At 38.6% G+C, this 16,019-nt stretch overlaps 1 protein-coding gene across 2 annotated transcripts in view; it reads left to right on the plus strand.

Annotated features, from left to right (window-relative positions):
• Nucleotides 1-16,019, plus strand: part of LOC143025360 (uncharacterized) — a 174,830-nt gene that overhangs the window by 59,809 nt on the left and 99,002 nt on the right. For both annotated transcript variants that reach the window (XM_076184898.1, XM_076184900.1), the window contains exons 16-24: nucleotides 237-391; nucleotides 852-960; nucleotides 1,971-2,089; nucleotides 7,847-8,007; nucleotides 11,137-11,301; nucleotides 11,431-11,709; nucleotides 14,949-15,094; nucleotides 15,220-15,417; nucleotides 15,720-15,816. In XM_076184898.1, the coding sequence (XP_076041013.1) occupies nucleotides 237-391; nucleotides 852-960; nucleotides 1,971-2,089; nucleotides 7,847-8,007; nucleotides 11,137-11,301; nucleotides 11,431-11,709; nucleotides 14,949-15,094; nucleotides 15,220-15,417; nucleotides 15,720-15,816 (1,429 nt within the window). The remainder of the gene's footprint in view (nucleotides 1-236; nucleotides 392-851; nucleotides 961-1,970; nucleotides 2,090-7,846; nucleotides 8,008-11,136; nucleotides 11,302-11,430; nucleotides 11,710-14,948; nucleotides 15,095-15,219; nucleotides 15,418-15,719; nucleotides 15,817-16,019) is intronic.

Raw genomic sequence — 16,019 nt, forward strand, 5'->3', positions numbered from 1 at the left:
AAGATGTTTGAAAATGCCAAGTGCTGACAAATATTGCAGGAGAAATATCATGTGAAAATGAAGTCTTCATTGGTAGTACAACATATTTCTCAGAGCTTTCTTTAATACTTGGGAAAGATCCACTGAATGGAATGTTGTACTATTAATAAAGACAGCCCACACATTGTGTTTCCCTACTTGAAGATTTTTCATGACATCTACATTGTTTCCTTCCTCATACTACTGTCATTCCTCAGACAGTGTTCCTCATGCCCCTCGTCCACAATGCTATTACACTTCCGAGTTCAGCTGGAGTTCCTATTGATGTGACAGTCAATGGAGTGGGTGGGATGTTTCTTCTAGCATCACATCAATACGAGGAACCTGCTAGGCTCTTTGACATTCGTGCAAGGTGAGCACAATATATGTGGTTGTGGTAGCACTACTTTACAGCTTGTTTATATATTTTTCTGCCTGAATATTTTCTTTTTCATAATTATCAAATGCTATCATTTAAGGTTATACTGATCAAGGAAACAAGTTCATTAGAATTGTAGAAATTCATGTTAATATTTGAGATGTTTTTACTCTCTTCTTTTCCTGAATTTTCCATTCAAAAACGCTTTTTGAACTTATGTACTGAAAGAAAGTTTTGATATAATGTTATAATCAAAAACTAATATTACATGCTGAATATATATTAAGTACAGCAGTTCTGGTTCATTCAAACAATTTGATGACACTCTCTTGCCTTGTGGCAATTAGTGTGATGATAAATTCCTTTATGAAACTATATAGGTAGTAATTGTCAATTAAGTATTTGTACATTTTAATCTGGAATTGTCCTTGTCCTTGTACCTTTTCTATACCAGTGGAGGTTTGTCTCTGACCACACAAGTCACTGTGGCCTCCAAGCGTGGTCTTCTCAGCTCTTTAATTGGGGCTCTTGACCTCCCACTCACTTTTATCTATGAAGGCAAGGTAAGTGGCAAACTCATTACTCATTACAGAAATTGTACATTTAACTACTAATGTAAAATTGAATAATCATGCAATGATATATTATTACTACATACATAATTATACTGAAAAACCCTTTCTTCTTTACAAGGTGAAGTATCCCCGCCAAAGCATACACTCTCCCTTTATCCATCCCACACACCTATCCAACACTCATTTGTTGTCCCTTTTATCTTAGCTTTTTGTGGATGAAGAATTAGCCCTGTCACCTGTCCTCTGTTTGGTCATAAGTAGTGCAGCAAGACACAGCACCTCCACAGAGGGGCCCAACAATTGAAGCTAGTTTACCTTTACTGTTTCATCACCTGTAGAATGGAATAATGGCTTCTTTTAGTGACATGTTGACCTTCATGGGGCTTGCTACTAAATACTCAAGGGTTGTGGGTTTTCTGTAAGAGAAAACCAAGGCAATCAATTGACTGGTTGGGATAGTAATGAACTTCCTGTTTACTGATTGAAATAATAGAAAAATGCCATCATGCAATTCAAATCATTTAGTTAACTTCTAAAGGAGCAGAGGTATGAATGCACAAGTAAACAGACACAAATTTATGGCTAAATTTTTCAAGGTATGATGTCATTATGAGCTTATAGATATGATGATAAATGTATGCTAGCATACAGATTCTGATGTATGCCACTTGATTTCCATCCCCAAAAAATTGAATATTTCTACTCACACTATAAAATTGCTCAAAAAAGAAAAATTCCTTTGTTTTAATGTGGACATAAAACAGTAGAAATTATTTATCAGAAAATATACTTTTGGAAGAATTTTAATTATTTATGGAGGATAACATGCTGATATTTACATGAACAAATAGGTGACAAAATGAAATACTATAGTACTGTAATACCTTAATCAAGTGATAAGTTCCATGAAGTTTGTTTTTGTATGGCTCAATCCTGGCATATTTGCTTACCACCTTGCAAGAAATTACATCTTTAAACCCAGTTGTCAATTATTGCAGGGAAGTGGGGGTATTCGCCTGAGAGCACGCCTTCCTCTGGAACCTCATCATACCCTTATGCTCTGGGAGATGCGAAGTCGTAGAATTGGAACAGAAGGAATCTTTAGACTCCCACTCATGTAAGTTTCTTATTCTTGATTGTACTGTATTATGACCATATGTAATCAGTTAGGCAAGTCTGCCTTTATTTGTATGTCATAACTCTGCCTGCCACATAGCAAATAACCATAGCAGTTACATATCATGCTTCTGGCTGCTAGGACTCGTGTATCTTGTTTTTCTTCAAATATATATACCCATAACATTTCTGAAGAGTTTGGATAATCACACTACTGACCATGCACATACATACCCATAGGCATCCAGAGGGTATGATTGGTAAAAGTAGAAATGTAATTCATGTAGATAATGTAAAAATATGCCTATGCAAAAAATTTGAAGTGTATATCTTGATATACCCCTATACCATTAACCATGTATGTGTAATGTCTTTAATTTTGCCCTCCCATACAAAAATTTATCCCCCCTCCCCTACAAAAATTCCATCACCTCATGCCAGTATAAGAGAGCAAGATTATATGGTGACAGTAGAAAGTGCAAGTGAAAAACATACCAACTATCTGCCATGTCATAAGTAAACAGGATCAAAACAGCATAAATGGAAGGGCATCCCACAATGGTGCCTTTCCACTGGTGCTGCAGCTGGCTGATGATAATGTACACTTTAATCTCAATTCAATAGACCCCAAAACTATAGATATCAGATTTAATGGACTACATATGGAAGCATTATGGACTAATTAAAAAAGTCTCTGTGCAGAGGTATGTTTGGTAGGTGGCATGGCAGGCTTTTCCAATTCCTACCTGCCACCTTGTTAAACAACATTGGCAGTGGACTCATCACCCTGATCCACCACTCCATCTGTTTTGTGGACACAAGTGCCACAACCAAAATTCTCCTCCCTACCACAGATAACACTACAGAAATCCAATCCTTTCGAATCCGCAGAGGCAACAAATCAACACTGACAATAGTTAACATGTACATTCCCCCACAATCATCCCCCACAGTTCCAAACACCTTCAGGCCTCAATTTAGCCAACTAGCCTCAATCCCCAACCTGATCATGGGTGGTGACTTCAACGCCAAGTCGTCTGCCTGGTATGTCGACAACCCTGACACAGACAGAGGGCTTGATATACAGACTCAGTTTGACTCATTGACTATCATGAACAACACACATAATCATACACATATCCCACACCAAGCCCTATACACTCCCTCCTCTCCTGATATCACCTTCTGCTCCCCCTGCCTAACCCCAACAACATCATGGAGAGTAGTCAGAACCCTTGGTTCTGACCACCTTCCAATCATCATCGCCACCAAAGCAAGATGCACCCCAGTTGGCCACAGACACACATACACCAATTACAAGAGAGCTAACTGGGAAGCTTTTACTGAAGAGACAGAACAACATTTTGAAACACTTAACAGTACACCAATCACAAACATAAACAATGCTGTGCACACTTTTAATACAATCATACAAAATGCAGACAAGAGATACATCCCTAGAGGCAACAGAAAATCACACAACCCCAACTTCACACCAGAAATCCAAGGCCTCATCAGACAATGAGACACACTTAAACATGATACCCCCACACCTATTCCTCAAAACATAGCAGACCAAATACAAACACTAAACACTGTGATTGCCAATAAAATACACGAACAAAAAACACAAAATTGGCAAAATTTTATCAATACATTTCATCACAAAACAAACACCAGCAAATTGTACAAAACACTCAACAGCATTACACTATCCAACAGTAACACAACACCCTCTCATGCAGCAATAATCACAACAACAGACAATCTACCCTCAAACAGACAACAAGCAAACACACTCATAAATAATTTTGCACAGACAAGCCATCTCACTTCTCACCCTGACGACCGACACACTATTCAACGTAAGAAAGACTTTCCCACAGACCCAGACTATACACCCTTCATAGACAGTCAGACAAAACACATAATACATAATCTCAAGCACTCATCTGCCTGTGGCCCTGATAACATAAGTAACATCCACCTAAAACACATTGGACCACAAGGTATACACGCACTCACAAACATTGCAAACTACAATGCATACGCTCAGTGATGAATTATGTGAGTCCTGCATGGGCTCCTAATCTCAGTGAGACACACCATAACACCCTTCAAATCATACAAAACAAAGCCCTAAAAACAATTACAGGCTGCAAAAATACAACACCTACAGACCATTTACACCATGAAACAAAAGTCCTCAAAGTCAAGGACCACCTCGACATGAGAGGCACACAAACACTTGCCGCAGCCACCACAAACACATCACACCCACTACACTACATAGCAGAACACCCACACACCAAGAAGCATTAAAACAACACCCAAAGACCTGTATCACACACAGATACTCTCTTCTCTTCCTCCACAACCACCAAATACCAGCCTCCGGAAACATATTCATAATCATATCACTCACTGCTCCATTAACACACTGAAAGACAACACACTGCTGCATGCCAGACCCCCTGATATCCACCCTTCTGAATCCTCTCTCCCACGAAAGGACAGAGTCCACCTGGCCAGACTACAGTGCGGCCACCACCCAGCACTTCTAAGCTACCAGAAGAGGCTGGATGACCGCATTGTGAACAGCTGCCCAGGATGTAACACTTCACCCCATACCATACAACACATAATGGAAGACTGCATTATACACAATCATGCACACAAACAACACAACATACACTCTATAAAGGATTTGTGGGAAAACCCAGTTTTGGCTGTGGCATTCCTTGGGGAGACGGGACTGCTCGGACAGACAGTCTAGGGAACGACAACAATAACAACAACAACATTGGCACCAGTCTATTTTTCATAATCATTCTCTGTGGTTACTCTGAGCTTATTCTTACCATTTTGTTTTATCAAAGCCATTCAGAATGCCACCAAAACTTAAGAAATGTGATTGAATTTATCAGCAGTGTGGAAATAATTATACTATACAGTATACAATATTTAGTGTTGCTGTTCCTTTATTCTGGTGATGGAAGAGGAAAATGGAGGAGATATAAGTAAAGATGAGGTACAAGGAGTTTTGAAAGTGATGATAGCAGGTGAGGCACCTGCATTGGATTGGTGTCATGTAGAGTGTCTTAAGAAGGGAGGTACAGTAATAGTGGACTGACTAGTGAGGTTGTTTAATGTAAGTCTTAGGGAGGGTAGAGTGTCAGAGGGCTGAAGAAGTGCCTGTATAGTTCCACTTTACAAAGGAAAAGGGGACAAATGTGATTGTAGTAGTCTCAGAGGGATCAGTTTGATGAGTGTAGTTGGGAAGGCATATGGGAGGTTTTTAACTGAGAGAATTAGGAGAGGAAGAGAGGGAATTATTTGTGAGGAACAGTGTGGATTTAGGAAAGGTAGGGGTTGCTGGGACCAGATTTTTGTGGAAAGCCAGATATGTGAGAAACTTTATCAAAATGTAAGGATGTTTATTGGGTCTTTGCGGATTTGAAAAAGGCTTTTGATAAGGTAGACAGGGAGGCACTGTGGGAGGTATTGCAGATATATGGGTGTGAAGGAAAGCTGTTAAGGGCAGTCAAGATTTTTTACAAGAGTAGTAGAGCCTGTGTTAGAATTGGAAATGGAGAGAGTTAGTTGTTTGAGGTAAAGGTGGGGCTGTGTCAGGGCTGTGTCATGCTGCCATGGCTGTTCAATATGATCATGGATGGGGTGATGTGGGAGATAAATACAAGGGTAATGGGCAGAGGACTGGAGATGATTAAAAAAGATGGGGAAAAGTGAGAGATGACCCAGTTGTTTGCTGATGACACTCTTTTTGGCAAGGTCAGAGTGGGAATTAAAGCAGTTAGTGATAGAGTTTGGGAGGGTATGCAGTAGGGGAAAGTTGAAGGTAAATGTGGGTAGATGTAAGGTGACAAGAGATACAAGCGAAGAGAATGGCAACAAGTTGAAGTAACTCTAAAGGAGAGAGATTGGAGGAAGTGGATATTTTTAGGTATTTGGGGTCTATGTGGCAGGAAAGGGAGGGGTGGAGGTGGAAGTAAATTGTAGATTGAGAGAAGCAAGTAAATGCCATGGGGGATTAAAAAAGTGTCATGGAGAAATAGGCATCTGGGAATGGATGCAAAGAGGAGATTATATGAAGGGATGGTTATATCAACTACATTGTATTGAGTGGAGACCTGGAATTTAAGAGATGCAGAGAGGAAAAGTTTAAATGTGTTTGAGGTGAAAAGTCTGAGAACCATGGTAAGGGTTACAAAGTTGGATAGAGTGAGAAAAGAGTAGGTGAGGAGGAAAGTGGGAGTGGTAAAGATGATGGCAGATATGGTTGATTAAAGTATTGGGATGGTTTGGACACCTGGAAAGAACAAGTGAAGAAAGATCAGTAAAGTAGCTGTAGAAGGCAGAAGTGAGGGAGTGAACTTGAGGGGATGACTGAGGATGAGATAGGCAGATGGGTTGAAAGGGGCATCAGGCAAGAGGGGAAAGTTGAGCAAGGAAGGGAAAAGGCAGGAGGTAGGGGTGAGAGGAGAATGGCTATGTATAGATAATACTTTGATGCACGGAAAGGAAGGGTAGGGGATGGGGATAGAAAGTGGTTGTGTGTGGATGATATATTGATGTGGTCTAAAAGGGATTTCTCCCCGTCCTCTATTTTCTGCATGAGGGGATGGAAAGGAAGGGTCACCAATTAAGTGAAGTGGCCTTGCCATGAATGTGCTGTGTCTTGCTGCATTGCTTCTGACCTAGGGCAGTGGGCAGGAGATAGGGATGACCTGTCATCCAGGAGGAGCTAAGATGAGAGGGAGGCATGGGTGGTGGATGGGAGTGAAATGGGTAGGAGTAGGTGCATGCCTTTTGACTTGGCTACCTCTCTTATAAGGGAGAAAAAGTCTTTGGTATATAGATAGATAGTTCCTTTATTCCCCCTATCACTTTTTTCAGCAACAGACTCTTGCCAGGGATAAAGAAGTCTAACTCTGTATTGTATATGAAATCATGGTTCAAGTGTACAGTCTGTAGAAGGCATTGTAAAATGGCAGCAGTAGAAACAGTAAAAGTGCCAGAATTGAGCACTGTGGTACCTGACACTTCTTTCTAATCTGACATATCATCTCTTACTAGTGTTTGCATACATCTGTTACTTAAAAAGTCTTTCACTCATTCCATTGTACTTCTGTTAAGGTTTTCTATGTTTTCTATCACCCATGTTAGTATATTGTGTAGCCTCTAGTCAAAAGCCTTTTCCAAATCCAGATTTACAAAATCCACCCAACCATCTCTCTCATGCAGTACATCAACAACTCAAATAAAGACTTAGGAGGCTAGTTACACAAGAATTCTTTTCAAAATCTAAATTGATTGTCAACCAAGATTCCTTTTGTCTTCAAGTATTTTATCCATTTATCTTTTACATTTGTTTTACACATTTTGATCAATGTTCTGGTCAAGGACACTGGTCTATAATTCAGTGGTACCTCCCTTTTCTCTTTGAATATTGGTACCACATTAACAGATTTCTAGTCCAGTGGCACTTCCCATCTTCCAGAGATCATACAAAAAGTTCATGTATTTGATCAACCAATTGTTCTCTACACTCTTTGGGTATCCAATTTGAATTTCCATTTGGCCCAGAGGCCTTTCTCACCCCCAGTTTCTTGAGTAGTTTAAACACCATACTTTCACTATTATGTTGTTTATACCACATTCTGGTGTATTACCTACTGTTGTTAACCTCGTGCCTACTTTTGATCTTTAACATTTCTTTATATGTCTGGCTTTGCAGAACCCAGACATCATGTCTTTTGGAAGAAGACCGTGTGCAGATTTGTCTTCAGAGAGGTGAGGGTGTTGATCAACATTGGCTTGCACCCTTCACGACTTCAGTACACTTGACTTCTCCTGTAGGAGCAGGAACCATTACTTTTGATGTTGATCATCAAAGAGGTACGATTTCTTTACAGTGTCATCTTGTATATGAAGTTTCTTTAATCCTTTCAGTATGGTGGTTTTTATTTTCAGCTGAACAAATTCATTAAGTTTTAGCCAGAATATAACATGTGAGAGTTGTTATGCTGACAGGATCATGTGTCGGTTTCTCTTCAGTATGAGAAACTGACACATGGACAAAATCATTATTTTCTAGAATGAAAATTGCAAGGGCATTTCTATTTATCTATATCTATATACCAAGAACTTTTCTCCCTTATAAGGGAGGTAACCAAGTCAAAGACACACACCTACTCCCACCCATTTCACTTCCATCCACCACCCTCTCCCCCCTATCATTGTATCTCCTCATGATCATCCCTGTATCCCTCCCATTGCCCTGGGTCATAACCAGTGTTTCAAAGACACATTACATCCACAGCAAGGCCACTTCTCTTAATCAGTGACCCCCACCCTCTCTGTCCCCTCATGCAGAAAAAGAGAAGACTGGGAGAAATCCCTTCAGGCTACATCAAAATATCATTCACATGTAAGCACCCTCTACTCTCCATCCCCCACCGCTCCCTTCCTTGTATAACAGTATCATCTATATACAGTCACTTTCCATTCATCTCTATCTCTTTGCCTTTTACCTTTCTTGTTCAACAGACATTCCCCTCTTACTCAATGCCCCCTTCACCCCATCCATCTCATCCTCAGTTGTCCCCTGAAGTTCATTCCCTCCACCTCTGCCTTCCACACTTCTTTTACTAATCTTTCAACACTCAATCTTTCCATGTGTCCAAAACTTCCCAATAATCTTTCATCAGACCTATCTGCCATCTCCTTTTGCACTCCCACTCTCTCTTCACCTCATTTCTCAATCCAACCTAGTTATACCCTACCATATTTCTCAGACATTTCATCTCAAATACATTGAAACTATTCCTCTCTGCTTCTCTTGAATTACAAGTCTCTGCCCCATACAAAGCTGTTGGCACAATCACCTCTTCATATAATCTCCTCTTTGCATACATTCCCAGATGCCTATTTCTCTTAACACTTTAATCTCCAAAGACATTTACTTGCTTCTCTCAATCTACAATTTACCTCCACCTCCACTCCTTTTCCTGCCACATGCAACTCCAAATACCTAAATCTATCCACTTCCTCCAGCCTCTCTCCTTTTTGACTTACTTCCAACTCACTGTCATCCTCTCCAGCTTGTAAATTTTGCTTTTACCCATATTTACCTTCATTTACCATACTGAAATGGTCAGTAAAGTCCAATATAACAGAAAAATGCCCCGTTACCTCTCGTAATGGCACACTTAATGTATGATGCATCACACTACTCACATTATAGAAAATAAAGTCACTGTTGTATTACTCATTCTCTTTCACTCTGAGTAATGATAAACATAGAAAACATGATTAAATCAGTTCACAGAATTTGGGGGTAACTTAGCTACAACTACAAAATAAATATATTCAAGACCTTGACACTGGTATTCACTTGTGCCTCATGATGCCTATGCAGGCATCATCGTATCGAAGAAGTTAATTAGGAACAAGGTGTTGTCAGGGCTTATGACATCACTGATAATTAATTCAAGTTATGTAAAACCACATTATCACTCAGGCAGACACAGTTTAATAAATTTTTCAAACTGTAGATTTTTTTAAGTCAGAAACAATATTGACAAAACAATATATAAAACAGTAGTTTCCTTTTATTAGGCCTATACAGGAACTTAATTTCAGTCTTATGAATATGTTTCCTCCGTCTTTGTATCTCTCCGCATCAAGTTTTATCTTAAAATCTTGTACAGTATTTGCACATACTGTTTCGTTGTCTAAGTGTACCGTCCTTATCATTTTTCATTATTCTCATGATTTTTGCATAATCTGCAAACATATTGGCATAGCTTTTTAATCCTTGTGAACCTTGTGGAACTCTGCTCATTACTGCTCTCCATCTTGAGATTTTATCTATAACCACTGTCCTCATATATCTTTCCTTCAAAATATCTTTCATCTTTTCTTGTAGTTTGCCTCTCAGTCATCCTACATGCTCCAATTTTCACAGTTGTCTGTGAGATACTTTGTCGGATGCTTTCTCTAGGTCTAGGTGCAGTCTACCCACCCCTCTTTCTCTTGCATTGTATCAGTCACTCTTGAGTAAAAGCTTAAAAGGTTCAACACACATGACATTCCGGATCTGAAGCCAAACTTACCATCTAAGAATGTTCATCTCTTCAAGACATTTGGTCCATCCATCTTTCACAATCCTTTCACATAATTACACTTGTGGTGTAAAGAATAATTAGGTTTACCTGGTAGTAACAGACCACCATCACCATAATTAATATTTTTACTGGGACATTTGGGCCTAGATGAAAGAAATGTTTGTATTATGATGTAGATATTGTTGTTTACACAGCTTGTAGCATCTAGGTGTAGTGTGAATGTACTGCAGGATTGTATAGGAGCACACTGCCAAAATATTGAATATGTCATGTATACTACCCTTACTTTTTTTTAATGCCCAAAGACAGCATTGCAGAACCAACGTGCACAGAAGTAAGCACCAATATAAAAACTTCTTCAGAGAGATATTCCATTTAAAATTGATAACCCATAAGTATGCTGTCTATGCATACATCTTTGAGAATACTCTCAAAAGATGATAAAAAACTCTTAATATCACTACATATCGACCATTTTGCTACAAGACTCCTGCGTTGGTACACAACGATACCATCAGAATCAATACCAAGAAATGGCGCTATATACTGTGTTTTAGAATGCAGATTAGCAGACAGTAAATATGTTTGTCAAAAAGTCTCTCAATTTTATTTCAATTTTGATAAGATATTTATTTTAAACATGGTTCTCATGAAAATAACATTACAGAAGAGAAAATGCAAAGCTGAACCTGGGCTTGGCGGTTACTCTTTAAGCATACTTGGTTCACATGTTTTGAGCATAGGATAATATGACTGAGTGATTATAGGTGCTTTCAAACATTGCTGGGTGCAAGACATCTTTTATAAAGAAGGGAAAACTAATCTATTGCTTAACTCCAAATGTGGGAGAGTTTCATATCAATGATACTTCTTTTCTTTTATACTTTCAAACCTGCAGCGGGGCATGTGGACACAACTCGATTTATTTTTGTTGAAGACTTAAGAGATCTTGAGAGTGGAAGAAGTCCAAGGACAATAGATGGAAGTGTTGTACTTGAGTTTGGAGATGTACCTGCTGCTACATTTTCTCTCAACACTCCAGGGAACTCCTACTATCTCAGAGGTAAGCAAAAGAAGGAATAAAAAAAATCATATCAGTTTATTTCAGAACAGTAAAGTTATTTGACAGTTCAGCAGAAGTATAATGTAATATGAAGTCAAAATTTGGTCATATATTCTTTTGTGTAAACAGGTTACATGGGAATCAAAGATGGAATATCTCATGCCACTGAAATTGAGTTTGTGGCAAACCAAGAGCGATGGGGAGCAAAGCTTCAGGTGTCAACCCCACAGCTTGCTGGACAAAGAGTGTGGGGACCAGCTCTCTTCATCACAACTCCATATGGTGGCAAGAGAGAAGCATTAAGAGCCTACCTGTCTCTCAAGGAATCAGCACATAATACCACTGCAGACTTTTCAATGAGAACAGATGGGCTGTTAGCAGAAACACTTTTACCCCTCAAAGTTGCAGGTTTGATATACATTTTGATTAGCACAAGATTTTAAGGCTGTTAAAATTTTATTAGGTCATCCCAATCAAGAATTTCCATCCCTTTCATAATTCTGTAAATGGTTAACAAATCACCTCTCTCTCTTCTTTGTTCTAGGGTTGGTAAATTTAGTTTGTCCAATCTTTGTTTGTATGTCAAATTGCAAATTGTTAGTGCCATCTTTGTTGTTGCTCTTTGAATTCTTTCTAGTTTTTTTCTTCTTCTTTTTTTTTTGTACCATGTGTCAATAGAGATGCTGCGTATTCCAATTTTGGTCTTATTAGTGTAACTAGTATTTTCTTTACCATCTCTTCATCCATGTAGTCAAAGGACATTTTCATTGATCTTAGTAAGTTAAAAGTTTCTCCAACTAATTTGTTGACATGTTTGTCTGGTGTCATGTCGTTAGAGATAGTTGCTCTTAGGTCCCTTTCTGAGTTGACTTTTTTTTAACTTCCTTTGTACCAATTTTATATTGACACAATATTCTATTTTTGCTTTTTCCAAATTCCATTATACTACATTTCTTAATATTGAAGTTCATTTCCCATTTCTGACTCCATTCCCAGACTTTGTCCAGGTCTTCTAGAAGTGATTTGCAGTCTTCCTTTGTACTTATTCTCTTTAGTATAGTAGTGCTGGGCAACTACCGCTAATCTCAGTACCGGAATTACCGGTAAACAACAATGCCGTTACCGGAATTACCGGTATTTTACCGGTAAAAGACTCGTGAGGTAGTAGTCGCCTTTATGACTTAAATCTTTAAACAAATTTCATCCTACTATGGTGTGTAGTCACAACCCCATTGCATATTCTGTATATTGAAATAAAGTAAAAATTTCGATAGCCAGTTCTATTTTGTTTACGATATTGTGTTTATGGAGATATCTGACAACTCCTCCCACCAATCGGAAGCAAGCTATGATTCTCAATAGTAAACACATGATTTTGAATTTTATAGATATCAGTGCGGCATGCTTCTACCTCTAACTTTGATAACGCACTGATATCTATAAAATTCAAAATCATGTGTTTACTGTTGAGAATCATAGCTTGCTTCCGATTGGTGGGAGGAGTTGCCAGATAAGAAAAGATGAGTTGCAAGCAGCTCTGAAAATGATGAGAACAGGTAAGGCACCTGGGTGTCATGTGGAGATGTCTGAAGAAGGGAGGTACAGTAATAGTAGACAGGTTAGTAAGGTTGTTTAATGTGTGTCTAAGGCAGGGTAGAGGGCCAGAGGACTGGAGTAATACCTGTTTAGCTTTGCTTTACAAAAGAAAAAGGGACAAATGTGAGTTTAGTAGAGTCAGAGGGATCAATTTGTTGAGTGTACTTAGGAAGGCTTATGGGAAGGTTTTGATTGAGAGGATTAGGTGAGGAACAGAGGGAGTAATTGGTGAGGAAGAGTGTGGGTTCAGGAAAGGTAGGGGATGCATGGCTCAAATTTTTGTGGTAAGACTATGTGAGAAAGCTTTAGCAAAATGTAAGGGTTTTTTGGGGGCCTTTATGGATTTGGAAATGGCTTATGATAGGGTGGACAGGATGGCATTGTGGAAGATTTTGCAGATATATGTGGGATTGGGGGGTAGATGTTAAGGGCAGTCAAGAGTTTTTATGAGACTAGTAGAACCTATATTAGAATGGGAATTGGGGGAGTGAGTTGTTTGAGATAAAGGTGGGGCTACATCAGGGATGTGTCATGTCACTATGGCTGTTCAATGTGTACATGGATTTGGTGGTGCAGGAGGTTAAGGTGAGGTTAATGGGCAGGGGACTGGAGGTGGTTAAAGAAAATGGAGAAAAGTGTGAGGTGATCCAGTTGTTTGCTGACATCACTGCACTTTAGGCAGGGCAAAGGGGGATTAAGTTCTTGTTATATAGATAGACATAGACTTTAGACAATGTGGTCTTACCTTGTTCTCATGACCTCATTAAGCCTTCCCATCCTTAATCAGGAAATCTCTTCTGTTGATGTAATCTCTGCCTTTTAGTGACCTGAATACTAATCATGTCACCTCTTTCTCTTCAATCTTTCAAAGTTGGCAGATGCAGTACTTTTTAGTTTATCCTCATATGGTTTATCTGCCAGGCTGGAGACCAGTTTGGTTGCTGCCCTATGTATTATTTTAATCTTGCTTATATCCTTCACTCTGTGTGAGGACCATACCACTAACCCATACTCCAGTCATGAACAGATCAGGGTTTTGATGATTTTTGTTTTATCATCTCTTCATCTATATAATGAAAAGCCACTTTAATCTTATGCAGCAGTCCATACATGTCCCTCACACTCCTGGTGATATATCTTTCAGGTAACAGGTTACCTTTTATCAACACTTCCAAATCTTTCTCCTCTTTTGGCTCTATAAAGGTTTCTCTCGCCCAAAGAATAGTTTAAGAATGGTCTTTTGCCACTATTGACCATTCCCAGTACTTTGCATTTTTTGTATTGAGATTGATTTGTGTGTATATGTGTATATTTACTTAACTGTGGTGTACAGGGCTTTATCTCCTACTCTCCAATTTGATTTACCCAGCCTAATGTGTGCATTTACCTAATTGTAGTATACAGGAAAAGAGCAACACTTATTGGGACCTGTCTCCTACTCTCCAGTACATCATATCAGTGTGTGTGTTCTAGTTTATTAGAATAAGAAAATCATTACAGAATTTTTGTCTTCCTTTTTCTTTTTCCTCCATTTTATTCTAATTATTCAAGTTATATTACAGCAGCAGCCATAAAGAAAACTGAATTATTTTACTTATTTGTAACTAAATTTTTATAGGATCTAGAAGAACTTATTATATTCCTTCATGTTTTATTTTCTGTTTATGCTCAAATCTCAAAACCAAATTTAATTATTTCTCTAATGAAAACACCACTAATTCTGCAATAATAGTGAGATTTTTTCATCCAATATCAGACTTCATTCACAACCACAGCCATTCCAACATACCAAAAAACACTTCAGATGCACTTCTCACCATACATGCCAAGCTGGATTAAGCCACTGTGGTGAGGCTGTATGTCCCACAGGGCGCCTCAGTGGAAATCCATCTCAGCTGCATCAATAATGACAAAATAACTTCAAACATTCAAACATTCAAGCATTTGATTTAAGGGAGATTATTTGAAGCCCTTGTTTTATAAAAAATATTCTTATTGATCAAAATCCATGGTAAGTATCTAATCTTTCCCAATTTCCTCTATTACTTTAGGCAAGGTGACAGTGACTTTGACGGACAAAGAAACTGTGTCCAGTGTCAGAGTTGATAACCTCCAATTTATAAGTCCTGAGCTCTTTGACATCATTCTTGGAGGAGTTTTAGACATCGATGGAAATGACAAATTAGGAAATCTGAAGGTTAGATCCAGAAAGAGTCAAAAGAATCTTGGATACATACAGAAATCTCTGAATGAAAGACATTATCTCAAAACATTTTACATGATATTTTCATTTACTTTTTATGTTTCTCCTAAAACAATTAGATTTCATCACAACCAGATGCATTTGTGAACTTAGAAGTATCACTTGGAAGAGATGAAGAGAACTCTCCTGAAACTGCATCATTACCAATCTCAAGCCCAACATCCTGGACAAGGGGAAGTTTCAAGTTTGAAATTAGCCACCCAAAATTGTCTCGCCCATTTGGTGCAGCAGCTTCACTTGTGCTCAATTCAACAATGGTGAGAACTATCTAGATAATTACCCAGGATGCAACATTTCACCCCATACTATACAACACATTATGGAAGACAGGAATGTACACAACTACACACGCCAACAACACAATATACATACTATAAAGGACTTGAGGGAAAACCCTGTTCCAGCTGTGGCATTCCTCAGGGACATGGAACTGCTTGGCCAGACAGTCTAGGGAATGATGACAACAACAACAATAATTGAGATACTTGATACTGGATTTATCAGCAATATTATACATGTGTCAGTGGCAGCCTAAACTAAATGTTGCATATTATTACAGACTGAAGTTGAAGTCACTGTGAGTCTCGGTTCAGATAATGGAAGCTTTTACTTTTCTCTAGGAAATTTTGGACCAGGATTCACGACCATTATTTCAGGTAAGTGAGAATAAAAGTCAGTGGTATAACTATGTACATGCACAATTATACAGGAGAAAGATGGGTTATATTTCCCTAATCTCAGTCCTGCAAAATCACAATTAGGTGAGCACCTTCACACACATATGCACATAGACCAGAGGAAGTAATAGTGAAGGTTGAAAAAAAAAAAAAAAGAGTGAGAGAATTTCATGTCAGAAATG

Source organism: Oratosquilla oratoria, chromosome 5 (assembly GCF_046742065.1).
Source record: "Oratosquilla oratoria isolate Oo_2021 chromosome 5, ASM4674206v1, whole genome shotgun sequence".
Taxonomy (NCBI): domain Eukaryota; kingdom Metazoa; phylum Arthropoda; class Malacostraca; order Stomatopoda; family Squillidae; genus Oratosquilla; species Oratosquilla oratoria.